The sequence below is a fragment of the Muscardinus avellanarius genome (genome assembly GCF_963383645.1).
Source record: "Muscardinus avellanarius genome assembly, chromosome: 10".
NCBI lineage: Eukaryota > Metazoa > Chordata > Mammalia > Rodentia > Gliridae > Muscardinus > Muscardinus avellanarius.
Genome location: NC_137796.1, coordinates 15,104,408 through 15,126,059, shown reverse-complemented (window position 1 = coordinate 15,126,059; position 21,652 = coordinate 15,104,408). Strand labels below are relative to the sequence as shown.

At 52.5% G+C, this 21,652-nt stretch overlaps 1 protein-coding gene across 1 annotated transcript in view; it reads left to right on the top strand.

The window, feature by feature from the left end:
* Window positions 1-6,548: 6,548 nt before the first annotated feature.
* ZFHX3 (zinc finger homeobox 3) overlaps window positions 6,549-21,652 on the top strand; it is a gene marked incomplete at both ends in the record, with an annotated part of 173,783 nt that continues 158,679 nt past the window's right edge. Inside the window, 2 exons of the mRNA XM_080702166.1 lie at window positions 6,549-9,282; window positions 15,028-15,524. Coding sequence (XP_080558292.1) covers window positions 6,549-9,282; window positions 15,028-15,524 — 3,231 coding nt within the window. The remainder of the gene's footprint in view (window positions 9,283-15,027; window positions 15,525-21,652) is intronic.

Here is a 21,652-nt window from a genome sequence, read left to right as displayed (position 1 = left end):
GCAGGCAGGCAGGGTTTCCTACAGTGAAGGAAAGTTGTGTTGCCCTGTGATGGGACTTGCCTTCCTGTGCTCTCGAGCTGTCCGTGGTCGACATTATCACGAGGATGCTCATTCTGTCAGTATCTCTCCTCCAAGATCCCCCAGAGTGGGTCATGATATTCTTTTTTGCAGACAGAAAATATGATAGGGCCATGAACTTACTGATTTCCAGCAGGGACAGAGGATGCCTGTTGCCAGGGGGACACAGGGTCACATCATGTCTTCAGCTGCCACTGCTGTTTTGAGCTTCTACTGAATCCAAGTCAAGTAAAACCCCTAGGTGGTGCCGGTGTTGTTGTTGTTGTTGTTATTATTATTATTATTTTCTATGAACTGCAATTAATCCAGATCTTCTATCCTGTTAGTTTAGCTGATTACCTGAACTTAAGTACAGGGCTTCCTATTTATCCTTCTCGGTCTTTTTCCTTCTTTGAGTCTCTTCTCTCCCCTGGCAGGGGTCTGTTTTGGTTCAGGCCTCACTCCATTGTTGAACATGTTAGTTTTTCCTGTTAACTTGAGCCACCTGTAAAATCATCCTGTCGGGTGTGTGGCGGCGCACGCCTGTAGTCACAGTACTTGGGAGGCTGAGACAGGAGGATCTCATATTCAAGAGCAGCCTTGGCAACTTGGCGAGACCTTGCTTCAAAAAAATAAAATCAAACTGGAGGGGTAGCTCTAAGGTACAGTTCCCCCGGATTTAATCCTCACTACCACGCACACACAGAATCTCATCCAGGCTTTATTATCTAAAAGAAATTTTCCTATCCTGAATAAAAAAAAAAAAGGAAAAATTGGGGAGTACCTTATTAAAAAATAAAAAGTACTTTTTACTGCATTTCTCTGGTCAGTGAGTCTAAGTGAGGCTGTTTTCAGTTTATTTGATGGCACTTTTCTTATCGGACCTACAGCTAATGGCTAATTTCTCAGGATTGCAGCCCTTTCTAGGGAACCTGGAAAGGGCTAACAGTATAGAATCCACAGTATATTCTAGTAATTTTAATACTATTACTGTATTTAACATGACGCACACACATACACCACTCCTTCGTCTTCTCTGGCTTTATATTACTCTTCTTTTTTTTTTTTTTTTTTGTACCAGGGATTGAACCCAGGGACATTCTTTTGCTGAGCTACACCCCCAGCCCTGAGTTTAAATTTTTATTTTAAAGCAGGGTCTTGCTAGGTTGATGAAAGTATCCCTGCTTACCCAGGCCGTCCTTGAACCTGTGAACCCTCTGTCTCAGCCTCCCACGTACTGGGATCACAAGCATGCGTCACCACGCCCAGGTTTTTACCTCCGATGTTATCCTTGTTTGTTGGTGGTCTCTCCCCCAGGAGAATATTAACCCTGACAATCGTCGCATTTCCTAGCATCTGACACACAGTAGGTCCACAATAAATACTCAAATGAATGAGTGAATACATTTCCTGACCTACAGTTTCTAGAATGTGCCTTTGTCGTCGTGTTCCTTTTGAAACCAGGATATGGGGGCTGGCTTCCAGTTCTTGGCGGTAGCGTTGTCTGCCCGCTTTCCCCCGTCCCTCGTCTGAATTTGATCCCAGTGAAGAAGGCTACTTTGCTTTCCCCTTCTGCATCACCCTCGGAAGGCGAGGGCATTTGGGGGGCATTGGCAGTGCTCCTTTACGTCAGCAGTCCTGGTAGCCCCTGATCCCAGGACCGTTCCCAGATACATAGAGATTGAATGTGAACATTGGCTAGCAGGGTGTTCTGTCGTTAGAGAAAAACGTGGTGACGTAGCTAAGACTCCTGACAACACAGCCAGATCCTCTGGCCTTGTCAGCCAGGCTGTACAAGCTTGGGCAGCCCCGGTTTTTCTATCTTTAAAATGGGGTTGAAACATAGCACCCGCCTCGTAGCGTGATCACGATGACCAGAGGGAAGCCATGAGCACCCACAGGCCTGAGCACACGCAGAGCTCAGTAAAGCAAGGGTTTGCACTCTTGAGGGCTTCCGCTTTGAAAAGCTTTGGGAAATCAAGGCACGGGAGGAAACAAAGTCACCCGTAACCTCACTCATTCCCCTAGGAATCGCCATCGTAAACATTCGGATGTACGTTCCTCCTAGTTTTATACGCGTGCCTCTGTGCGTTTTCATTCATTCAACATCTGATCATTTTCCCATGCCTATAAACAGTGTCTTTGAAGGATTCTTTTTTTTTTTTTTTAATAACAACACACGGAGCTCTGTGCACTGTGATTTGTGTCGAGTCTCTCTCTTTTTTTCCCCCCTGATCATTTCCATCCTTTTCTGTTAGAAGTATTGTGCTGTGTAATCCTCTCTCTCCATGCACCTTGTGGGTCGTTTCCTTGGGATGAATTCCTAGATCGGAGAACTTGCTGAGTCAAAGGGCGTGTGCATTTTGAGGCTGCACTGCATTTTGTCTGGGTGGCTGTTCCTTGGGCGAGGGCCAGGAGCACCCAGAGAAAGCGGCATCCTCGCCCGCTGGCTGACGTCTCCAGTGATGCCCTGGCTCATTCACGGAGGCCACAGTGTCTCATGGTCTCTATTCTCTGTTTTTTTTTTTTTTCTTTCCTTCCCCTTTGTTTCCCTTCTTGGTTTTCTGCCAAACAGCCCCTTGTGAAAGGACCGCCTAATTAACCCCGTGCTAATTAACAATTTAAAATTACACAGTGCGACTGTTCATGTTTAATTCTCTGGGAGCTGGAGCAACAGCAGGAGCCCCCTCCCCTTCCTCAGAACCACAGCCCTCCTGTAACTGTTGCATTTTACCCAGCCCTGAGTTGGGCACAGTGGCACGCGCCTGTAATCCCAGCACTGGGGAGGCCGAGACAGGAGGAACGCAGGTTCAAGGACAGTGTGCTGCGGTAACTTAGCAAGACCCTGTTTCAAGATAAAAAAATAAATAGGGGTAGGGGTGTAGCTTAGTGGTAGAATGCCCCTGAGTTCCATCGCCAGTACCCCCTCCCTCCCCACCCAGGACTACTGAGCTGTCAGAGCATATCATTTTAGTCTAAAAGGGAGTTGGATGGCTTGATTAATGGAGAAGCACAGGACAGCACGGTAGAGTCTTATCCTCTTAAGCAATCTTTGAAAAGTAAGATTAATACTTTTAAAGACTTAGGAACAAGGGATAGGGTGGTGGGCAGAGGTTCTTGATGAAGGTAGCAGAACTTTTCTGTATAAAATAACCTTTCAAGAGTCAGGCTTAAATGCTAAAGAAGAGGGAGAGAAAGAGCGCGTGCGTGCGTGCGTGCGTGCATGCGTGCGCGCGCAGAAGTTAGCTAGACCTCCTGTGTCTTCCCTTGAGTTTTGCCATTGGGGAGCTATATCAACTAAATATGTAAAGTAAATTCTTAAAACAGTCGTGTTGAGTATGATGCTGGGGGTCGTGAGCAGCACACCTAGACACTTAGAGGGGACTTGTAGTATAACCGGCTGAAGGAGAAGCTGGCTGCGTGGCCTGCTGAGGAGCTGGGGACCAGGCACGGAGCCTGGGTGGGGTCTGAGGACAGGCGTGTGAATGCCGGCTGGCCGGAGGAGCTGCGCGTGAAAGCACGGGGACCCACTTGGTTCCCAGGCTGCCCTCTGTAACTGAAGATCATTGATTTTACGGGAAACCATGTTTACAGACAGAGGGCTGATCGACCTGCCGAGTTGACTTCTGCCTCCTTAAGTAAGAACTACCTTTTTCTTATTGACTGGCTGATAAACAGAGCGAGCTCGCCGGCCGGCTGGGTGGGAGAGTGGTGGATGCCCTGAGGTCCTCGAGCTGCAGGACCAAACAGGATGAAGAGATTTCTTCATGTCAGCGCTCCGCTCCACCTTGCCCATCCCCGTTCCTCGCAGGGCGAGGGAGGACCAGCCTTCGCTTTTCTGAGCAGTACGGGTGCCCAGCACAGGCAAGCTGGCTTCTGATGAAGAGGTCGTGCAGCCAGCCGAGCGCGTCTCAAGCTTGCATCTGAGTTTCCTGGGGACCATGTCAAGATATAGATTCCGATGGGTTGGGGCTGGCCGGGAGTGCATGTCTTAGGAGCTCCCTGGTGAGGATGATGTTACTAGGCCAGGAGCCATACTTTGCTCATTAGCAAGGGCATCAAGGGCTCCCCCTGTCATGGCCAGTGCACATGGAAAGAAAGCCCAGAGCAGGCAGCAGCAATTGGGAAATGCAATCCTTACCCACCTGCGTCTTGATGGGCTCCACATAAGCAGCCTCCAGAGTCCCACCACCGGCTCATCTGGCTTTCAGAAGCCGTCACAGTGTCATTATTTCTTGGCACCTGCTTTGGAATAGAAAAGGAAGTAAGGAGGTTTTTGTCTTTTGGTTTTATTATCTAAGTCCTGGCCCCTTAGCTGGGTAGTTTATGGAAGAGGAGGAGGAAGAAGAGAACAGAGCAAGAAAAGCCCACCAATTAATTGGTAAACGCTTGCAGGCTCTTCTGGCCCAGCCCAGGCTGGAGAGGAGATTGGCTTTGCTGTCGATAAACAAGTCCCTGGTGCAGCATCAAAGCCGCTCTCCTTTATCAATCGTGGCCTCCCCTTCCCGCATGTTCCTGTAACTTACCAAGCATTTATGACATTGATTTTACAATCGGGCTGTTAACCCTCCCACCCCTTCAGGCCTGCCAACCTTTTTGGCCTTAGCTGTCAATCAGGTGCCATCCAGCCAATCAGTAGCATCCTGAAGGAGAGCCAACCTGGATTCTCACCTGCATCTCGGCTAAGCCTTGCGGGGCGTCCCAGTGTGTTTGCTGCTGGGCTTAGCACAGCGTAGTGGCCTCTGTTTCAGATGAACAAAATAGTTTCTAAGGTACACAGGGCTTCCATTATCAAGAAATCCGAGGTTATACATTGAAAGATGGGTGCGTGTGAGGCCACGGTTTAAACAAATCGTGGCTCTTTTCTTTCAAAAAGTTATTTCTCCCAAGACTTCTGGTAAACCTGCCTTTCCCATCCTTTCCCGAGGGGGAGCTGTTGTCTTACCATGCAGTCAAGAATTTAAAAAGAAAAAGAAAAAGAAAAAAAAAAAAGCACAAGAAGGTGTGGGGGCCCCGGGGGTTGGAGAAAGACCAAATGTAGCCAAAACCTTCATCCTGCCATGTGGGAAGGAGACGTAGGTGGAGAAGTAGGGAGGAGGAACAGGGGTAGGATGGCCGGGGTCTGTGGGTGAAAGATCAGGGCTGTGTCAGATGCTGAGTTGCTGTAGGAGTAGCGCCTCGGCGGAAGAAATGCCCCTGCGATGATGTTGCCACAGGAGCCGGGCGGCTGGCGAGCCGACGCTACCCTCCCCGCAGACGCGAGGTCTCAGAGGGCAAGTTCAGCTTAGTGGCGCTTCAGAGTTGGAAGCGGAAAAGCCCCGGGGCTGAAGGACAGCTGCTTGAGTAGCAGCTAATAACCAAGAGGAGGCAGGTGTGGAAGCGGGGATCACTGAGCCCGGCCGCCATCCGGGCTCAGCCGAAGATCAGGATAGCAGACCCCACCAGCATGCGCACGGGGACCCAACGCCCTGAAGACAGGGCAGGCCAGACCTGCCCGAGGAGGACTTGGCAGGCCCAGAGTCCGGTTGGTCCGCACAGGAAATGTCAAGCTTATGCTTTGTGCCCACCTCTTTTCACTCTGAAGCCAGCCACGGGCAAGGGGTCCTCCTGGTTGGGTAGAAGAGATGGGGATTTGAGGCTCTCTCTTTTCTCCCGTTTGGTAGCCAGGGTGGGTTTGGCCTGTTTTAAGTTTTAGCCCCTTTGTTTTGCTGCTTGGGAGATGGGATAGATGTTTTTGAGGGACCTGGCCAGGAGGGATGCAGCCATCAGCTCTCTTGGGGGCTCTGGGGTGTGTCCAGTTTTGCTCTCTGGCCCTCTGAGCCTTGCAGTGTTCAGAGATCCTCTTTAAACTTTCTAAACCAGATACGACCGGTCGGTAAAAACGACAGCGATGATTTCTCTAGATGAGTGAGGATATCCCAATTTGCCATTCTTGTCTATTTGAGGGTGTTAAACCGTCTTCTGCGCATCCCTATCCAGTGTGCTTGTTTCGCCGACAGTATAAGTCCGGGTGACTTTGTGAGGGCCATCTGTACGCAGTAAGGCCTAGATTCTGTGACCTCTTAAGGTGCTGGAGAGAAGGCCCTGGTCCACAGTCGCTCCTTGCCCAGTCCTGACTCAAAGCCCTGGTGGCAAAGAATGGAGAACCAACGTCTCCACGGGTAGATGTTGGCCGTCTAAGGTCAAAGAGCTGGCTCCCGACCCCTTTCCTCTGTGTCCCCGGCTCATGCTTGGACCGGGCAGTGAGGCCCACAGGTGACATCTCGCTGGCTTTCTGTGTGCTGGCCGGTCTCCTGCCGTGCGGGCTCCGTGCTATGGGCGTGGACAGCAGCCCGCTAGAGCGCTCCGTGTGCGCGGGACCTCAGCCTCAGCCCTCCTAACCTCTTTCCTTTCTCTCTCTCTTTCCCTCTCTCCCTCTTCTCCCCTTGCCTCTGCCCTTCAGGTCCGATCCTCCATACTGGGTGCAATGAAAGCTCCAGGCAGGCCTTACCATGGAAGGCTGTGACTCGCCCGTCGTCTCGGGGAAGGACAATGGGTGCGGTATCCCTCAGCACCGGCAATGGACTGAACTCAACAGCACCCACCTCCCCGACAAACCCAGTAGCATGGAGCAGCCCGCAGGCGAGGGCCACGGGCCCCTGGACAGCCTGAGGGCCCCCTTCAATGAGCGCCTCCCAGAGAGCGCCGCCTCGGCCGGGGCGCCCGCCGAGCCCGCCGGCAAGGAGGTGAGCTGCAAGGAGTGCTCGTCCTCCTTCGCCAGCCTACAGACCTACATGGAGCACCCCTGCCCCGGCGCGCGCCCCCCGCCGGCCCTGCGCGAGGACAGCGCCAGCGACACGGGCGGCGAGGAGGGCGACGAGGAGAGCGACGTGGAGAACCTGGCCGGGGAGATCGTCTACCAGCCCGACGGCTCGGCCTACATTGTGGAGAGCCTGAGCCAGCTGACCCAGAGTGGGGCCGCCGGCGGTGGTGGTGGTGGCGGCAGCGGCAGCGGGCCTCTCCCCTCGCTCTTCCTGAACTCCCTCCCCGGGGCGGGGGGCAAGCCGGGGGACCCTTCCTGTGCGGCGCCCGTCTACCCGCAGATCATCAACACTTTCCACATAGCCTCATCCTTCGGGAAATGGTTTGAGGGCTCAGACCAGGCGTTCCCGAATACCTCAGCCCTGGCGGGGCTCAGCCCCGTCCTGCACAGTTTCCGCGTTTTCGACGTGCGACACAGAAGCAACAAGGATTACCTGAACAGCGACGGCTCTGCCAAAAGCTCCTGCGTATCCAAAGATATTCCCAACAACGTGGACCTGTCCAAATTCGATGGCTTCGTGCTCTACGGCAAGAGGAAGCCCATCCTGATGTGTTTCCTGTGCAAGCTGTCCTTCGGGTACGTCCGCTCCTTTGTGACCCACGCGGTGCACGACCATCGAATGACCCTGAGTGAGGACGAGCGGAAACTTCTTAGCAATAAGAACATCTCCGCTATCATCCAAGGGATTGGCAAAGACAAGGAACCCCTTGTAAGTTTTCTGGAACCAAAAAACAAAAACTTTCAGCACCCTTTAGTTTCCACAGCTAACCTCATAGGCCCCGGACACAGTTTTTATGGTAAATTTAGTGGCATTCGGATGGAAGGGGAGGAGGCGCTCCCAGGAGGCCCTGCCGCTGGCCCCGAGCAGCCCCAGGCTGGCCTCTTGACCCCCAGCACCCTCTTGAACCTTGGCGGGCTCACCAGCTCGGTCCTGAAGACCCCCATTACCTCAGTCCCCCTGGGGCCTCTGGCTTCCAGTCCTACCAAATCCTCAGAGGGCAAGGACTCTGGGGCGGCCGAAGGAGAGCGGCCAGAAGCCGGTGACCCAGACTGCTTCTCGGAGAAAGCGGAGCCAGCTGAGGAGGAGGAGGCAGAGGAGGAAGAGGAAGAGGAGGAGGTGGAGGAGGAGGAGGAAGAGGAGGAGGAGGAAGAAGAGGAGGAGGAGGACGAGGGTTGCAAAGGACTCTTTCCAAGCGAGTTGGACGAGCTGGAGGACAGGCCCCCCGAGGAGCCCGGGGCCGCGGCAGGTGGTAGCAGCAAAAAGGACCTTGCTCTCTCAAACCAAAGCATTTGTAACTCCCCCTTAATGCCTAACGTGCTCCAGACCCTGTCGAGGGGCACGGCTTCTACTAGTTCTAATTCCGCTTCTTCCTTTGTTGTCTTTGATGGTGCGAACAGGAGGAATCGTTTAAGCTTTAATAGTGAGGGTGTCAGGGCCAACGTGGCAGAGGGCGGCAGGAGGCTGGACTTCGCCGACGAAAGTGCCAATAAAGACAGTGCCACAGCACCAGAACCAAATGAAAGCACAGAGGGCGACGACGGAGGCTTCGTGCCCCATCACCAGCACGCGGGCTCCCTCTGCGAGCTGGGGGTCGGGGAGTGCCCCTCGGGGAGCGGCGTGGAGTGCCCCAAATGCGACACGGTCCTGGGCTCCTCCCGCTCGCTGGGCGGCCACATGACCATGATGCATTCTCGTAACTCGTGCAAGACACTCAAGTGCCCCAAGTGCAACTGGCACTATAAGTACCAGCAGACGCTGGAGGCGCACATGAAGGAGAAGCACCCGGAGCCGGGGGGCTCCTGCGTCTACTGCAAAAGCGGGCAGCCCCACCCCCGGCTGGCACGAGGCGAGAGCTACACGTGTGGTTACAAGCCTTTCCGCTGCGAGGTGTGTAACTACTCCACAACTACCAAAGGCAACCTCAGCATTCATATGCAGTCCGACAAGCATCTCAACAACATGCAGAACCTGCAGAACGGAGGGGGGGAGCAGGTGTTCAGCCACACGGCCGGGGCGGCGGCGGCGGCAGCGGCGGCGGCGGCTGCGGCCGCGGCCAACATCAGCAGCTCCTGCGGGGCCCCCTCGCCCACCAAACCAAAAACCAAACCCACGTGGCGGTGCGAAGTGTGCGATTACGAGACCAACGTGGCCAGGAACCTCCGCATCCACATGACCAGCGAGAAACACATGCATAACATGCTGCTGCTGCAACAGAACATGACGCAGATCCAGCACAACCGCCACCTGGGCCTCGGCAGCCTGCCCGCGCCCGCCGAGGCCGAGCTGTACCAGTACTACCTGGCCCAGAACATGAACCTCCCCAACCTGAAGATGGACAGCGCCGCCTCGGACGCCCAGTTCATGATGAGCGGATTCCAGCTGGACCCCGCGGGGCCCATGGCCGCCATGACACCTTCTCTAGGTGAGGCTCACCCCGGGTGTTGTTTGTGGGGAGCGAGGTGGAGAGTAGGCTGGGGAGTCCTGTTGAGTTTTCTCTCCCCGAGTGGTCTCGTGTACAGCGGGGTGTCTTACAAGCAACCGCTTTCCCTCGAGCATCCCTTAAGCGCTCGTGTGTACGTATGGAAGGTTTTATACGTCCAACAGAGCCACGATTGTACTCCGGCTACAGAGGGCTGGGATTAAAACTTGAGTGTTTCCTCTAGTTGTTGGCTTCCGGTCAATCTGCTTTTGTTGTTCCCACTCTTTTCCTTTTCCTCTGTCTCTTTCTCAATTCGAAAAATCGCCATCATCGCTCAAAACTTTGGGGTTCCATTAAATATTTATTGGAGCTTACAGGAAACCCTAGCTGGGACAGTCATCTTCATAAAGGGGACAGGGACAATTAGCTCAATAATTTAAATAGGGACCATCATCTGAAATAAGAGGAATTTGAAACCATGGCATACCTCATTCAGATAACCGAAGGCCGGTCCTGTGCTGAGCCGAGAACCACCCAGAGATATTTCTCAGACTTCTTGTATTTATGAGGATCGCCACGAGAAAGACATGTTCTTATTTTGGATGAGTTGTGGGTGATTAGTGTAGTTGGGAATTAATTGGGAATTAAATTGCCCTGGGGACATCATAATGAGTGGTATGATAGATGAAAAGTGAATAAATTGTAAAATTGTCCATCAAAGAAAGTGGAGTTTTAATGGCAGCTGGATGCTGGTTAATGGAGCCTTTGTTGCCACGAGAGATGATTTCGTTTTCACAGAAGCGCGAGTTGTCTCTGTCCAGACGTCGCATGTGTCAGTCAGCTTTCTGTAACTATAACGAATACCTGAGACAGTCAGCTTATAAAGAGAAGAGGTGTATCTTGGGTCATGGTGTTGGAGGTTTCAGTCTAGGGTCAGTTGGCGTCGTGCTTTGGAGCTGGTGCTGATGCGGTACATCATGGCGGGCATGGCGAAGGAAGCCGCTCACTTCCTGGTGGGAGGAAGTGAAAGGGGGAGAAAGAGGAGGGGCCAGCATCCCCATATGACTAGAAGACTTCCAGCCAGGCTCCGCCTCTTAAAGGCTCCACCACCTCCCAGTAGTACCATGAACAGGGGACCAAGTCTTTAACACTCGAGGCAGAATCTGTCCGAGCCATAGCAACAGGTCTTGCCAATTGGTTTAATGTATCTAAAACAAGGCCAAGGATTCTATAGGGTCTGGATGCTGAAAACTGTGGATTGTAGGTAGAAAGAGTTGCAGCCTCTCTTTTGAGAGCTACCTTAGCAAGACCATTTCCACCTTGGCGTCCTGAGGGCCAGGGTGATGGTAAGGCACACTCACCACCACCTCGTGTGTCTTGTACAGGGCCCTGTCTGGCTTCGGCTCCTGACTGTTAACTAACCCTCTTGGGATCAGCAGTAATGGCCTGAGCGGAGCAGTGTCTAGTTACTGCCACGGGAATAGGTTGTTCTTGGCAAAAAATGTGAGCAAGTGCCTTTATTCTGAGATGGTGTCCATGAACGCCGGGGCGCCAGACCTCACCAGCTCCCAGGCCTTTATTTGTGTGGCGTTGTAGTGCTAATTATTTTCTGCTGACGAGTTATATTTCAAAGCATTCCATGTGTTTTTCGGGCTGTGCATTTCACTCTGAATTTGCGATACTTCAAGCTTGTTTACCATTATGTAACATAGAACTGTTGATCTTTTATCACCAAATGACCTGAAGAAATCTCACCAACTGGTCAATTGTGGAGGCAGAGAGGGCCATCCACTTATTTCTCCCCCTTGTGAACCATGTGAGAGGATAGTGTGGGCATCAGCGTGCTAAGATTTGTGTGTGTGTGTGTGTGTGTGTGTGTGTGTGTGTGTGTGTTACTGGGGATGGATCCTGGGGACATTCTACCTCTGAGTGACACTCCCAGCTCCAAATTTTAATTTTTTATTTCGAAACAAGGTCTCACTGAATTACAAAGGGCCTCACTAAGTAGCTGAGACTGTCTGCGAACTGCGATCCTCCTGTCTCAGCTTCCAGAATGCTGGGCTTACAAGAGTGCACCACCACGCCCAGCTGTGCTAAGACTTTTAAAAGCCACTAGGATTGGGGTTTTCTAGTCCAGTGATGTAAAATCTTGGGAGGCAGATCTTTGGAGATGATATGGGTGGGATGGAGGTACAGAAATGGAGAGGTTCATATTGGGTCAAAGTGAAGTCTTTCTCTTTACCTATTTATTTTTGTGGTACTGGGTATTGAACCCAGGGGCATTCTACCTCCAACCCACACACCCCCCCACCCCCAGCCCTATTTTTTATTCTGTATTTTGAAACAAGCTCTCACTAAGTTGTGGAGGGCCTTACTAAGTACCTGAGGCTGGCTGTGAACCTGTGATCCTCCTGTCTCAGCCTCTCAAGTACTGGATAACAGGCGCATGCCACCGTGCCCAGCTCTGTTTACTTTTAAAACGGCTTAAATTGAGAAGCAGAGACATGTTTGGCTTTTCTACCCAGTGTCCAGTAGTCACCGGGGCTTTACCTTCCATCACAGGTATTATGGTAGATGCTAGAGAAACAGAAAAACAGCTTTCTGTCTTCTAGACCCACACAGAAGAGCCAGGCTTTGTTTCCTAAAGAGAACAGAGCTCTTTCTTCCAGGGACCTTGTCCAGCTCAGAAGGGCCCTTGGGTTTCCAGTGTCACCGTTTCTTGGACGAGGCAAACCTTTGGAGACATCCTGTGCCTTCTTCGGGCCAGGAGATTCTCTTTACAGTTTGTAAAATGGCTGTAGGTGTTATTAGATATTACTGGATTTTGCAGGGGGCCAGCTAATCTTTTTTTGGTGCTAGGGATTGAACATCACCAAGGGCATTCTTTCTCTGAGCTACACCCCTAGCCCAATTTTATTATTATGATTTTTTTGAAACAGAGTCTCACTGGGTTGCCGAAAGGCTCACTAAGTTTCTTAGGCTGGCCCTGAACTTGCGATCCTCCTGTCTCAGCCTTCCAAGTACTGGGATTACACAGGTGTGTGCCACCACACTCGACATAAAAAGAGTCTTTGTGAACTATACTCTTGCTTACAAAGGCATGATTCTTGCCCTTCCTTCCGCTTTTGTTATATTTTGATGAGGTGTAGGTTGGCACCTTTTGTCCTGGTCTGGTTTGATGGTTTTGTCGACAGGATATTTAGACTGGGGGCCACGCTAACACCCCTTTAGGCTCTAAAGTTTATCACTGCACCAAGGAATGGGATGCTGGTGGGGCACCCGAGTGTTTCCCCAGTAGCCACAGAACACCTGCATATGAGATTCAGTAGCCCCCGGCTTCTGGTTCTAGAATGTGTCTTTTAACCCACATGCCTCTCTCAGAATGCATTTCGGGGTGGCCTTGCATGCCAGGATGCAAGTTCCCAGTGCTAAGGTTGGTTGTACGTAGGAAGAAGATGGCCTACTCCTTCCTAAGACCATATCCCAGCAGGACTTGGGAGTAAAGACCTGCTAAGTTCTCAGAGAGGACAGGGCCGCTAACTGCCTGTGCCCTGGGCGAGGCTTGTCCACCTCACGGAGGCTGCGCTGGTTCCTTCTGGTCCCAGAGACTGCTGGGATTCCCCAGCCCTGGTGTTGCTGCTGCTGCTTCTCGGAGGTCTTGCTGTGGAGAGAGGTTGCAAGGCTCCAGTGCGCTCTCTGTTATTTGCATTTTATCTTAAGAGCTTGGAAGGGGAACAGGGACTCATTTCCTCTGCCTCTTCTGAGGATTTCCAGTCTGCACTCCGGCATCTAGCAAGTGACAGCTGGATTTCTCTTTAGAGCAATATTGACGCTCTGAAGTTACATTTAAAAAGTGGGTAAGATTTGATGCTTCAGGTGGTTGGCATCAAAAACAAATATATGTTTGCTCCTTGTCTTACCCTCTGGGCAGTTTCTGCTTTATCGAAACACGAAGTATGTTTTGTGGATGTTGCCTGGCCTTCATCCCCATCAAGGGATGGAGTTTTTGGTTTTGTTTTTGTTCTCTCTCTCTCCCTTTCTCTCTTGTCCTAAAAAGAATGCCATAGTTATGGCTCCTCTCACCAGGGGAGATGGCAAAAGAAACAACAAGCAGAAAGCTTCCTAAGCCTTCTGGAATGCATGGGCTAAAGATTTCTGTGGCTTTGCTAAACTCTTCACAGACTTTAAACGCAGCCGGTCTTGCTTAGTGGAGCCTGTACTGATCTCTCCACCTGAGGTGCCTTGTGTAGTATAAATAAGAAAGTCATTAAAGAAAAAGAACCTCTTTTCTTTGATGAACCACTAACTTGGATTCTAATCAGTCATTAAAAAAAAAAAATTAACCTCAACCCAACCACATGTAAAAGGTCAAGTTTAAATATCAGTTGGGGGTTGGGGGCAGACCTGATAGCTCCACATACAGTGTATGTGTTTAGGGGAGAGGGAGGAAATGGAAGCCGGTGTTCAGCGTTTGGCGTGGCTGTGTGCTTCTAGGCAGCAGAGGGAAGGCTGCTCCTCCCAAAGCTTTCTCGTGATGTAAATAAGAGCTTGCAGTTGTTATTACCGCCAGCAAAGGTGAGCCCATCCCTGGTTTATGCAAGGCAGTGATGGACTGGGAAAGGACATGGTTAGCAAAAGAGGAGGAAGAGGAGGGGGGAGCAGGAGAAGGGGGGGAAGAGGAGGAGGAGGAGGAAGAGGAAGAGGAGGAGGAGGAGGAGGAAGAGTAAGAGGAGGAGGAGGAGGAGGAAGAGGAAGAGGAGGAGGAAGAGGAGGCCATCCCCTGAGGGCCCTTTTTAGGGACTTATAAGTTGACCCTGAAGTTTCATTGCCCATTTCCACCTACTTTCTAAACATGTACGACATTGCTCATTTTGACTCTTGTCTGGCACGTATTTGGGTGTCTGTGCAGTGTGCTGGGCTCTCAGTGGAAGGTCGATGAGGACAGCGTTGGACCCCTGCCCAGAGAGGCCAGCTCTGAAGTGACTGTACTCATGGTTAGCCGTGGCTAGTCCCCCGTAGTAGAGCTGCATTTCACGTGGCGGGGGGCTCAGGAAAGGAAGACTGTCCTGGTGGGGAGATTGGGGAGAGACCCGCAGCATTGATTGACAGGTAGATGATTGACTGGAAGGGGTGGTGAGGTCATTTTTAAAGTCTTTGCTTTCGAGCTGTGCTGTCCAAGACTGGCCACTAGCCATGCTTGGCTATCTGCGTTTACATTAAATTACAGTTAGAAACCCAGGTCCTCGGTTGTGCTAGCCACAGTTCAGGTGTTCTTTGGCCACACGTGGCCGATGGCCGGGGACTGCCTAGGGGACAGCGTGGCTAGGGAGCATATCCACGAGCGCAGAAAGGTCTGTTAGAGTGGCTTTAGATAAATCTCAGGCCCAGTTCGGATTGGTTATGAAAGTTTGGTGCCGTAGGCTGAAGTTCTGATTGCTTCTACTTTGGGATAGTCTAGAGTTTCCGATTCATTGACAGCACCGGTCACTCACTTTCTCGAATCCTGAGAGAAGGGCTGGCACGAGATAATCCATGAAGTTACGAGTCTATAACTTCCCCTAGGCGCTCTTTTCCTGAAGAAGGAAAACATGAAGTCCTGCAAATGTCGGGTGCCCATTAGGGGAGACTCTGTCACAGAGGAGAGCCTTCATTTTCCAGCTAGTGGCCTCTCGCAACGCGTGCTGGGGTGGCGGAGGGCCGGTGGCGCCCGAGTTCTTTCTCACCCTCTTCCTCTGTCCTTCCCCGCAGTGGGCGGTGAGATCCCCCTAGACATGCGGCTCGGGGGCGGGCAGCTGGTGTCGGAGGAGCTCATGAACCTGGGCGAGAGCTTCATCCAGACCAACGACCCGTCGCTGAAGCTCTTCCAGTGCGCCGTGTGTAACAAGTTCACGACGGACAACCTGGACATGCTGGGGCTGCACATGAACGTGGAGCGCAGCCTGTCGGAGGACGAGTGGAAGGCGGTGATGGGAGACTCGTATCAGTGCAAGCTCTGCCGCTACAACACGCAGCTCAAGGCCAACTTCCAGCTGCACTGCAAGACGGACAAGCACGTGCAGAAGTACCAGCTGGTGGCCCACATCAAGGAGGGCGGCAAGGCCAACGAGTGGAGGCTCAAGTGCGTGGCCATCGGCAACCCCGTGCACCTCAAGTGCAACGCCTGCGACTACTACACCAACAGCCTGGAGAAGCTGCGGCTGCACACGGTCAACTCCAGGCACGAGGCCAGCCTCAAGCTGTACAAGGTAGGACCCGGTTCCTGGGGCCGGGCGCTGTCTCGGCGTGGAGCGAGGGAGCTGGGGGCTGGGGAGGGGACGAGCAGTCCCTGTCATGGTGACCTGGCACCGGAAGAGGTGTTGGCATCTGCTCTGTGACAGAGCAGAGCTGCACTGATGGCTTCAGCTGGTGGCAGATGGCTCCTGTCCCGGATACCCCATTTTGGGGACAGGTTTAGTTTCCAGCAGCCTAATACTGCCCTTGCCTTCTCCTTCCCCAGTCTGTACGGTAATTTTCCCTTACAATTGACCGGAGGCTTCTGTGATTCTCTCTCCTTCAGACATCTGGTTCTCCTTCTCCAGCCTTCATCCCTTTCTTTTTTTTCTTCTCTCTTGGATGCCCCTGGGGTAGTTCATTCGTTCACGTATCCAGCCAACGTGTACACATTGAGCACCTTCTGTATACCAGCGATGGTTCAGAGCACATGCCGACATCAGCTCCTAAAAGTAGACCTCCCCCTCCAAACACAACCACCCTGCCTCCACAGAGCACCCATTCTTCTGTGGGGGAATTGGCTGGTAAATACATTCTATGGTAGGCTGGACGGTGGTAAATGCTGTGGGGGAAAAAAATAGGGTCAAGCGAGGGGTATTTGTTCTTACTTTTTCCTCCGGTGGCTCCTACGTTGTTCTCTTTCTTCTCCTGATCTTCGTTCCTTTTCTATTCTGCCCCCACCTTCCCCTCTCCCGCTTTCCTTTCCACTCCCTTCTACCCCTCTGCCCCATCCCTCGCTCCCTCCCTCCGTAGGCGGTAACGAGGTAGGAGGAGGAGGGGCTCCGGATCCTGTAAATAGTCCTTTCCCTTGCACGGCAGGATTGCTCCAGACGTTTGTATTGATTTTCACTGGACTTAAAACCTCACCTTTTTCTCTAATCATCCCATAATGGCTTTAGTATGAACAATCAGGTACAAATCGCCATAAATCTCCCTGGCCTCGTTCTACGCACCCTGCCCCCACCCCGGCCTGGCTTTCCATTCTCTTCTCTTTATTATCAGCCTCTCCTCTTTCCTTTCGCACAGGCTGGCTCTCAGGTCTTGGGGCCGGTGAGCGTCCCGTGGTCCACTGCTGCGGCCCCCGAGCTGGCGTGTTCCCTTCTCTGTGATTTTACGTGCAGACGCCATCCGGGTGGGAGACTGTAGTCATCTCACAGGCGTTCATTGCTAGGGCGTCAGGAGGCCGATGTGCTATGGATGAGAGACTATTTCAGGAAAAAGAAGAGAAAGCCAGATTGGAAGCCGGGCGTGGTGGCGCACGCTCGTGATCCCAGCATTCGGGAGGCTGAGACCGGAGGATCGCGGTTGGCAGACAGCCTCAGCTACTTAGTGAGGCCCTCTGCAACTCAGTGAGACCCGGTTTCAAAATAAAGAATAAAAAATAGGGCTGGGGTTGCAGTTTGGAGGTAGAATGCCTCTGGGTTCCATCCCCAGGACTAGAAAAAAAAAAAAAAGAAAAAAAAAAAAGCCAGAACGAGGTGGTGTGGATAGGATGTTCTAGAATTGTCTGCTAAGGCCGGTTATGGTGGGCCGAGGAAGGTCTGGACATCAGGACCAACACCCATATCTTAAATGAGCCGAAACCTCACTGGACTGGCTTAGTCTTTTGCCAACCGTAAAAAGAAAAGGCTTTTGGCAGTCAGTTTAAATGGGAGGTCCCGATGGGCCACAAGATGGTCAGGAAAACCCCATAGAAAAACCAGCAGAGTGAACTTCCAAGGAACCTGACCGAGTACATACGTACAAAAGGGCTTGGTGTAGCCACTGAAGCCCTAACTTTGAAGAAGGGTCATTTCGAGATGGCCCAAAGCCGGCATCTTCTACCTGAGGAGAGAAGCCGCCATTTAGGTTATAAAATGCGCCGGTTGGTGACTGACTCTCCACACTGCCTCCTCTAGCTGTGGAGGGTTAAGAGCATGTCAGGTGTCCCAGCACTTGAAAGGCTTGAGACGGGGATCACGGGTTCGAGGCCAGCCTCAACATTTTACCAAGAATCCTAGCAACTGAGCAAGATCTTGTTTCAGAATAGAAAAAAAAAAAAAGTGCTGGGTTGTAGCTCAGAGTTAGAATGCCCCTAAATTCAGAATCTAAAACCAAACAAACAAACAAAAAGTGTGTGGGGCACTTGGCCTTGCTTCGGAAGGGCCTGGAGCCATGGACCATTCCTGGAGAGTCACGGTGAGGTGCTTTCTGGAGGTGGACGTTTCTGCACTCTGTTTTTTCCTCCTCCTCCTCTGTTGTCATCGTCGTTGTCGTCGTCGTCGTCGTCGTCTTCTTCTTCTTCTTCTTCTTCTTCTTCTTCTTCTGATTATTATTATTATTGTCTTTTTTAAGATGGAGGATACTCTTATTTAAAAATTATAGCATAGGCGTGAGCATCGGGATGCAGGAGAGAACACGGGAATCAGCACACAGAGAGATGCCTAAATAATGCAACTGGCCAGCACATCTCCGGGGTGCTCGGCCCCTGAGATTCAGGGTAGAATTCCCTGCATCGGGAGCCAAAGGTCACTCGTGTGGTCTCATTAGTCCTTGGATAATGAATGTCCTTTCTCTTGCTGAGGCTCTGCTGGGGCGAGGTTGGCCCTCCCGTCTCTCCGGCCAACACAGGAAGGATCATCTCTCCAGTGCCTGCCCCGCGCCCTTCTACCCCGTGCTATGACTAAGATAAACTCCTCCTGCCACAGAGGGGGCTCCGTGGATTCGGGATGGGGTCTGGAGGTGGTTTCTGAGTTGCTTTTTCTCTAAGCCCTGGTGTGGCCTGTAGTAAATGGAGATTGATAGCATGTTATTTTTCCTCTTGCTAATGTAATCCATTAGCCCGGCACATGCATAATCAGTTTAGAGCACAGTTAACTGGATGTAATCGGGTTCTTTACTGTCTGCTAGAGAAACCGCTCCAGATGCGGCTGACCCGGGGAGGGCCCTGGGCTTCTCACTCATGGCCGCCTTCCTCATCCCCACCCCATCCTGTCCCGGTCCCCTGGCAAAGGATTCCTGTGTGGCCAGGAAGACCTCCAAAGTTGCCTTCTATTGCACCCACCGAAGTGGCCGTAATGTCTGTGGCTCCCGGAGGCGCTCCCGCCCTCTCCCTTTCAGCAGAGACTTCCATTCCCCTCTCCTTCCCTTCCGGCTGGAGGAGACAGGCCCTCAGCCTCAGGAGACACAAGCCATGATTCCGCTTTGCCGTTTGCCCCCGTCCTGGGACAGGGCCACTTCATGTCCTGGACGCTGGTGCGGGTGGACCATCTCTACTCTGAAAACCCCAAATACTCCAAAACCTGAGACTTGGTGAGCGCTAACGTGATGCTGTTCGGGTGGGAAAATTCCACGGCCGACCTCAGGATGCATCACAGTTGGGACACAGACACACCGCAAGCCTTATGCGCCGTCACCCGCAGGCGGGGCGATAGCGCACGTGAGGCAGAAGTTGAGTTTTGTTTTTTGCTCTGGGGACTGTCCCAAGCACGGCTCATCATCTCTACAGACATATTCCAAAATCAGAAGGAATCCGGCATACTCGGGGGCCCAGGCTCTCTGGATAAGGGATACTTTCCACCTGCCTGTTAGTGGTTATGTGAGGACTGAACAGAAAATGTGGACGGCTTCTAATCCAGATCCAAGGTAGCGGGAGGCTAGCCTGCGAAAACCGGGGCGATTGCCCCTCTGCCCGCAATCGTCTAGTTTTGATCACTATGTGGTGCCAGCATTTAACATTTTAGAGATCGATGTCCGCTGTGCTCTTTCTCTTCATCTTTTGGAGGCAAAGTAGAGGGGGAGGCTGCAGACCAGGTGTCAGGAGGAAGCTCTGTTTCCTTTCCTTTGCACCCCCAGATGACTTGTGCAGAAGGCTTGTGGTGGAAGTCCTTGGTGTGTGTGTGTGTGTGTGTGTGTGTGTGTGTGTGTGTGTGTGTGTGTGTAACAGTGGCTGGCTCTCATCCCCTGTCAGGGTCACATATCCGTGTCCTGGCACCCACCATGGTGCAAGCCCTCCGATGGCTAGCGTCTCTAGAGCCGTGCAGCAGCCGGGCTCTTGTCCTTGTGCTGTGTGGCTCAGTCACAGTGGAAAAGGCACTTGTCTGAACCCGGGCTGAGCTGGAAGACCTCAGGTCTTCATTTTTCTGCTTTCACATTTACCCGCCCCCTCCAGCCACAGGGATGTGGTGTGCTCTTGCTGGCCTGGGGAGCAGCGGTCCTGGCAGAGCTTTCCCCCTGCTCTCTCCCAGCCAACTGAGATCCTGCCTGTGGGGTGGGGGGCAGTCATTGCAAGCTCTCTCGTGCTGATCTTGGGCTCCTGGTTCTGCGCCGTCGGTGGCGAGCTCTCTGGAATTTGTGGTCTTTTCTTCGTGGAGGAGGGGATGCAGAAAGGCAGGTGGAAATCCACGCACACCTCCAGCCACCTGTCTCTGGCTTTTGCGTGACGCCTGTCTTTACCCGAGAGTCACTGGAGCGGAAATCCATCCACTTGAGCAGAGAGATGAAGAGGCCACCGGAATCCATCACCCCCCAAACAGTTCCCAGCCGAGGTGCCCTGGCCTGGCCAGGGACCCAAGGTCTCATGGTCATCTGAGGTCGTATCCAAGAGGGTCGTCTAGTAGTAGTACAGCTCTGCGTCTGGGCTGCGTGTATGCTTCCTTGGGCCAGTGAGGCAAAGAGAAATTAAGAAGCCTAAGCTACCTTTACTTGGCTTAAAGCAGGAGGTAGCGCCAGGTTCCGACGCGTTAAAGGACCAGATTCTGCGCACAGGACCAGATTCCCCACACGGCGGGCGGTTTCCTTTTGCCGTCCTCCGAGGATTATCCAGTCCTGCAGCGGCCTCTCTGTTACTTTGGACTCCATCTTCTCGCGTCATCCCCTGACGCCTGAGAACCTCGCTGGGGCTCACTGTCCGAGCATGGCCATAAAGCCATCGTATGGCAGATGGACCAATCAGAGGACGTAGGAAGACAAAATCGGAAGATGATCTGGCTTGAAATCTCCACTCGTGGTCTCATGAGTGGACGCCCTGGGGAAGAGGGGTCCGAGAAGCTGCACTCGGTGCCCACAGGCGGTGGCTGGCGCCTGTGTCTGGCTTTGACAGCGAAGTACCTGGGAGTCTCCCCTCCCCCCGGGCCCCTCACTGGCACAGCTCTGGCGCAGGTGTCCTCTGGTCCAAAGCCACTTCCCTCTCGCCTGCCTTGTTTTCTCATCAGGCGGACTTGTTTGTTTCAAGAGTAAACGCTTGCCACCTTCTCCCGGACTTGGCCTTCTCCCTTCAATTGGAATAGGAAAGGAAGGGAGCTGGTGACTTAGAAGGCGTGAAATGCCACATGTTTCAGCAAATTTCAGCACAGCGAGCCTCCCTGCCTTCCCTTCCTGCAGGAGCTGGGGCGCCTGAGTTCATTTCCTTCTCGGAATGCCTTACGGGATGCGGGGCTCTGTCATGGGCTCTGTGAGTCCCCGCCGGAGAGCCCCAGCTGACTGGGCAGTTCTCCCGGCCACCAGACCACTTCAGGGGGACTCAGGGAAGATGGAAAGATCAGTGTTTCCTGGGGGCGGAGCTAGCACCAATTTAACCAGTCACTGCTGTCGGACTGTATGGTCCACATCATCAGTGGCCAGCAGCAGGGAAGGTGGTACCTCGGCAGGGAAGGGGCCGCCATTTCTTCTTCCAGAAGTGTCCCAGCCGCCTTTCTCCAGTGAATCCTCCTGGGATTATTTTATACATTCCCTGATGGCTCACACTTCATCGGGTCACTCTGGTTAGGGCATCGCCCACACCCTCCTGTCAAGGAAGCCAGCCTGGAACCTTTCGGCTCCACGCTTTAGACACTACATAATGCAGTCAAAATGGCGTTAGATGTGTCTTTTTTTCTTTCCTTTATTTCTTTCTCTCTCTCCCTTCCTTTCTCTCCCTCTTTCTTTCTTTCTTTCTTTCTTTGGGTCCAGGAATGGAACTCAGGGACATTCTACCTCTGAGCTACACCCCCAGTCCTATTTTTTATTCTTTATTTTGAAACAGGGTCTCACTGAGTTGCTGAGGGCCTAAGTCGCTGAGGCTATTCGCAAACCGCGATCTTCCTGTCTCTACCTCCCAAATGCTGGGATTACAAGTATGCACCAC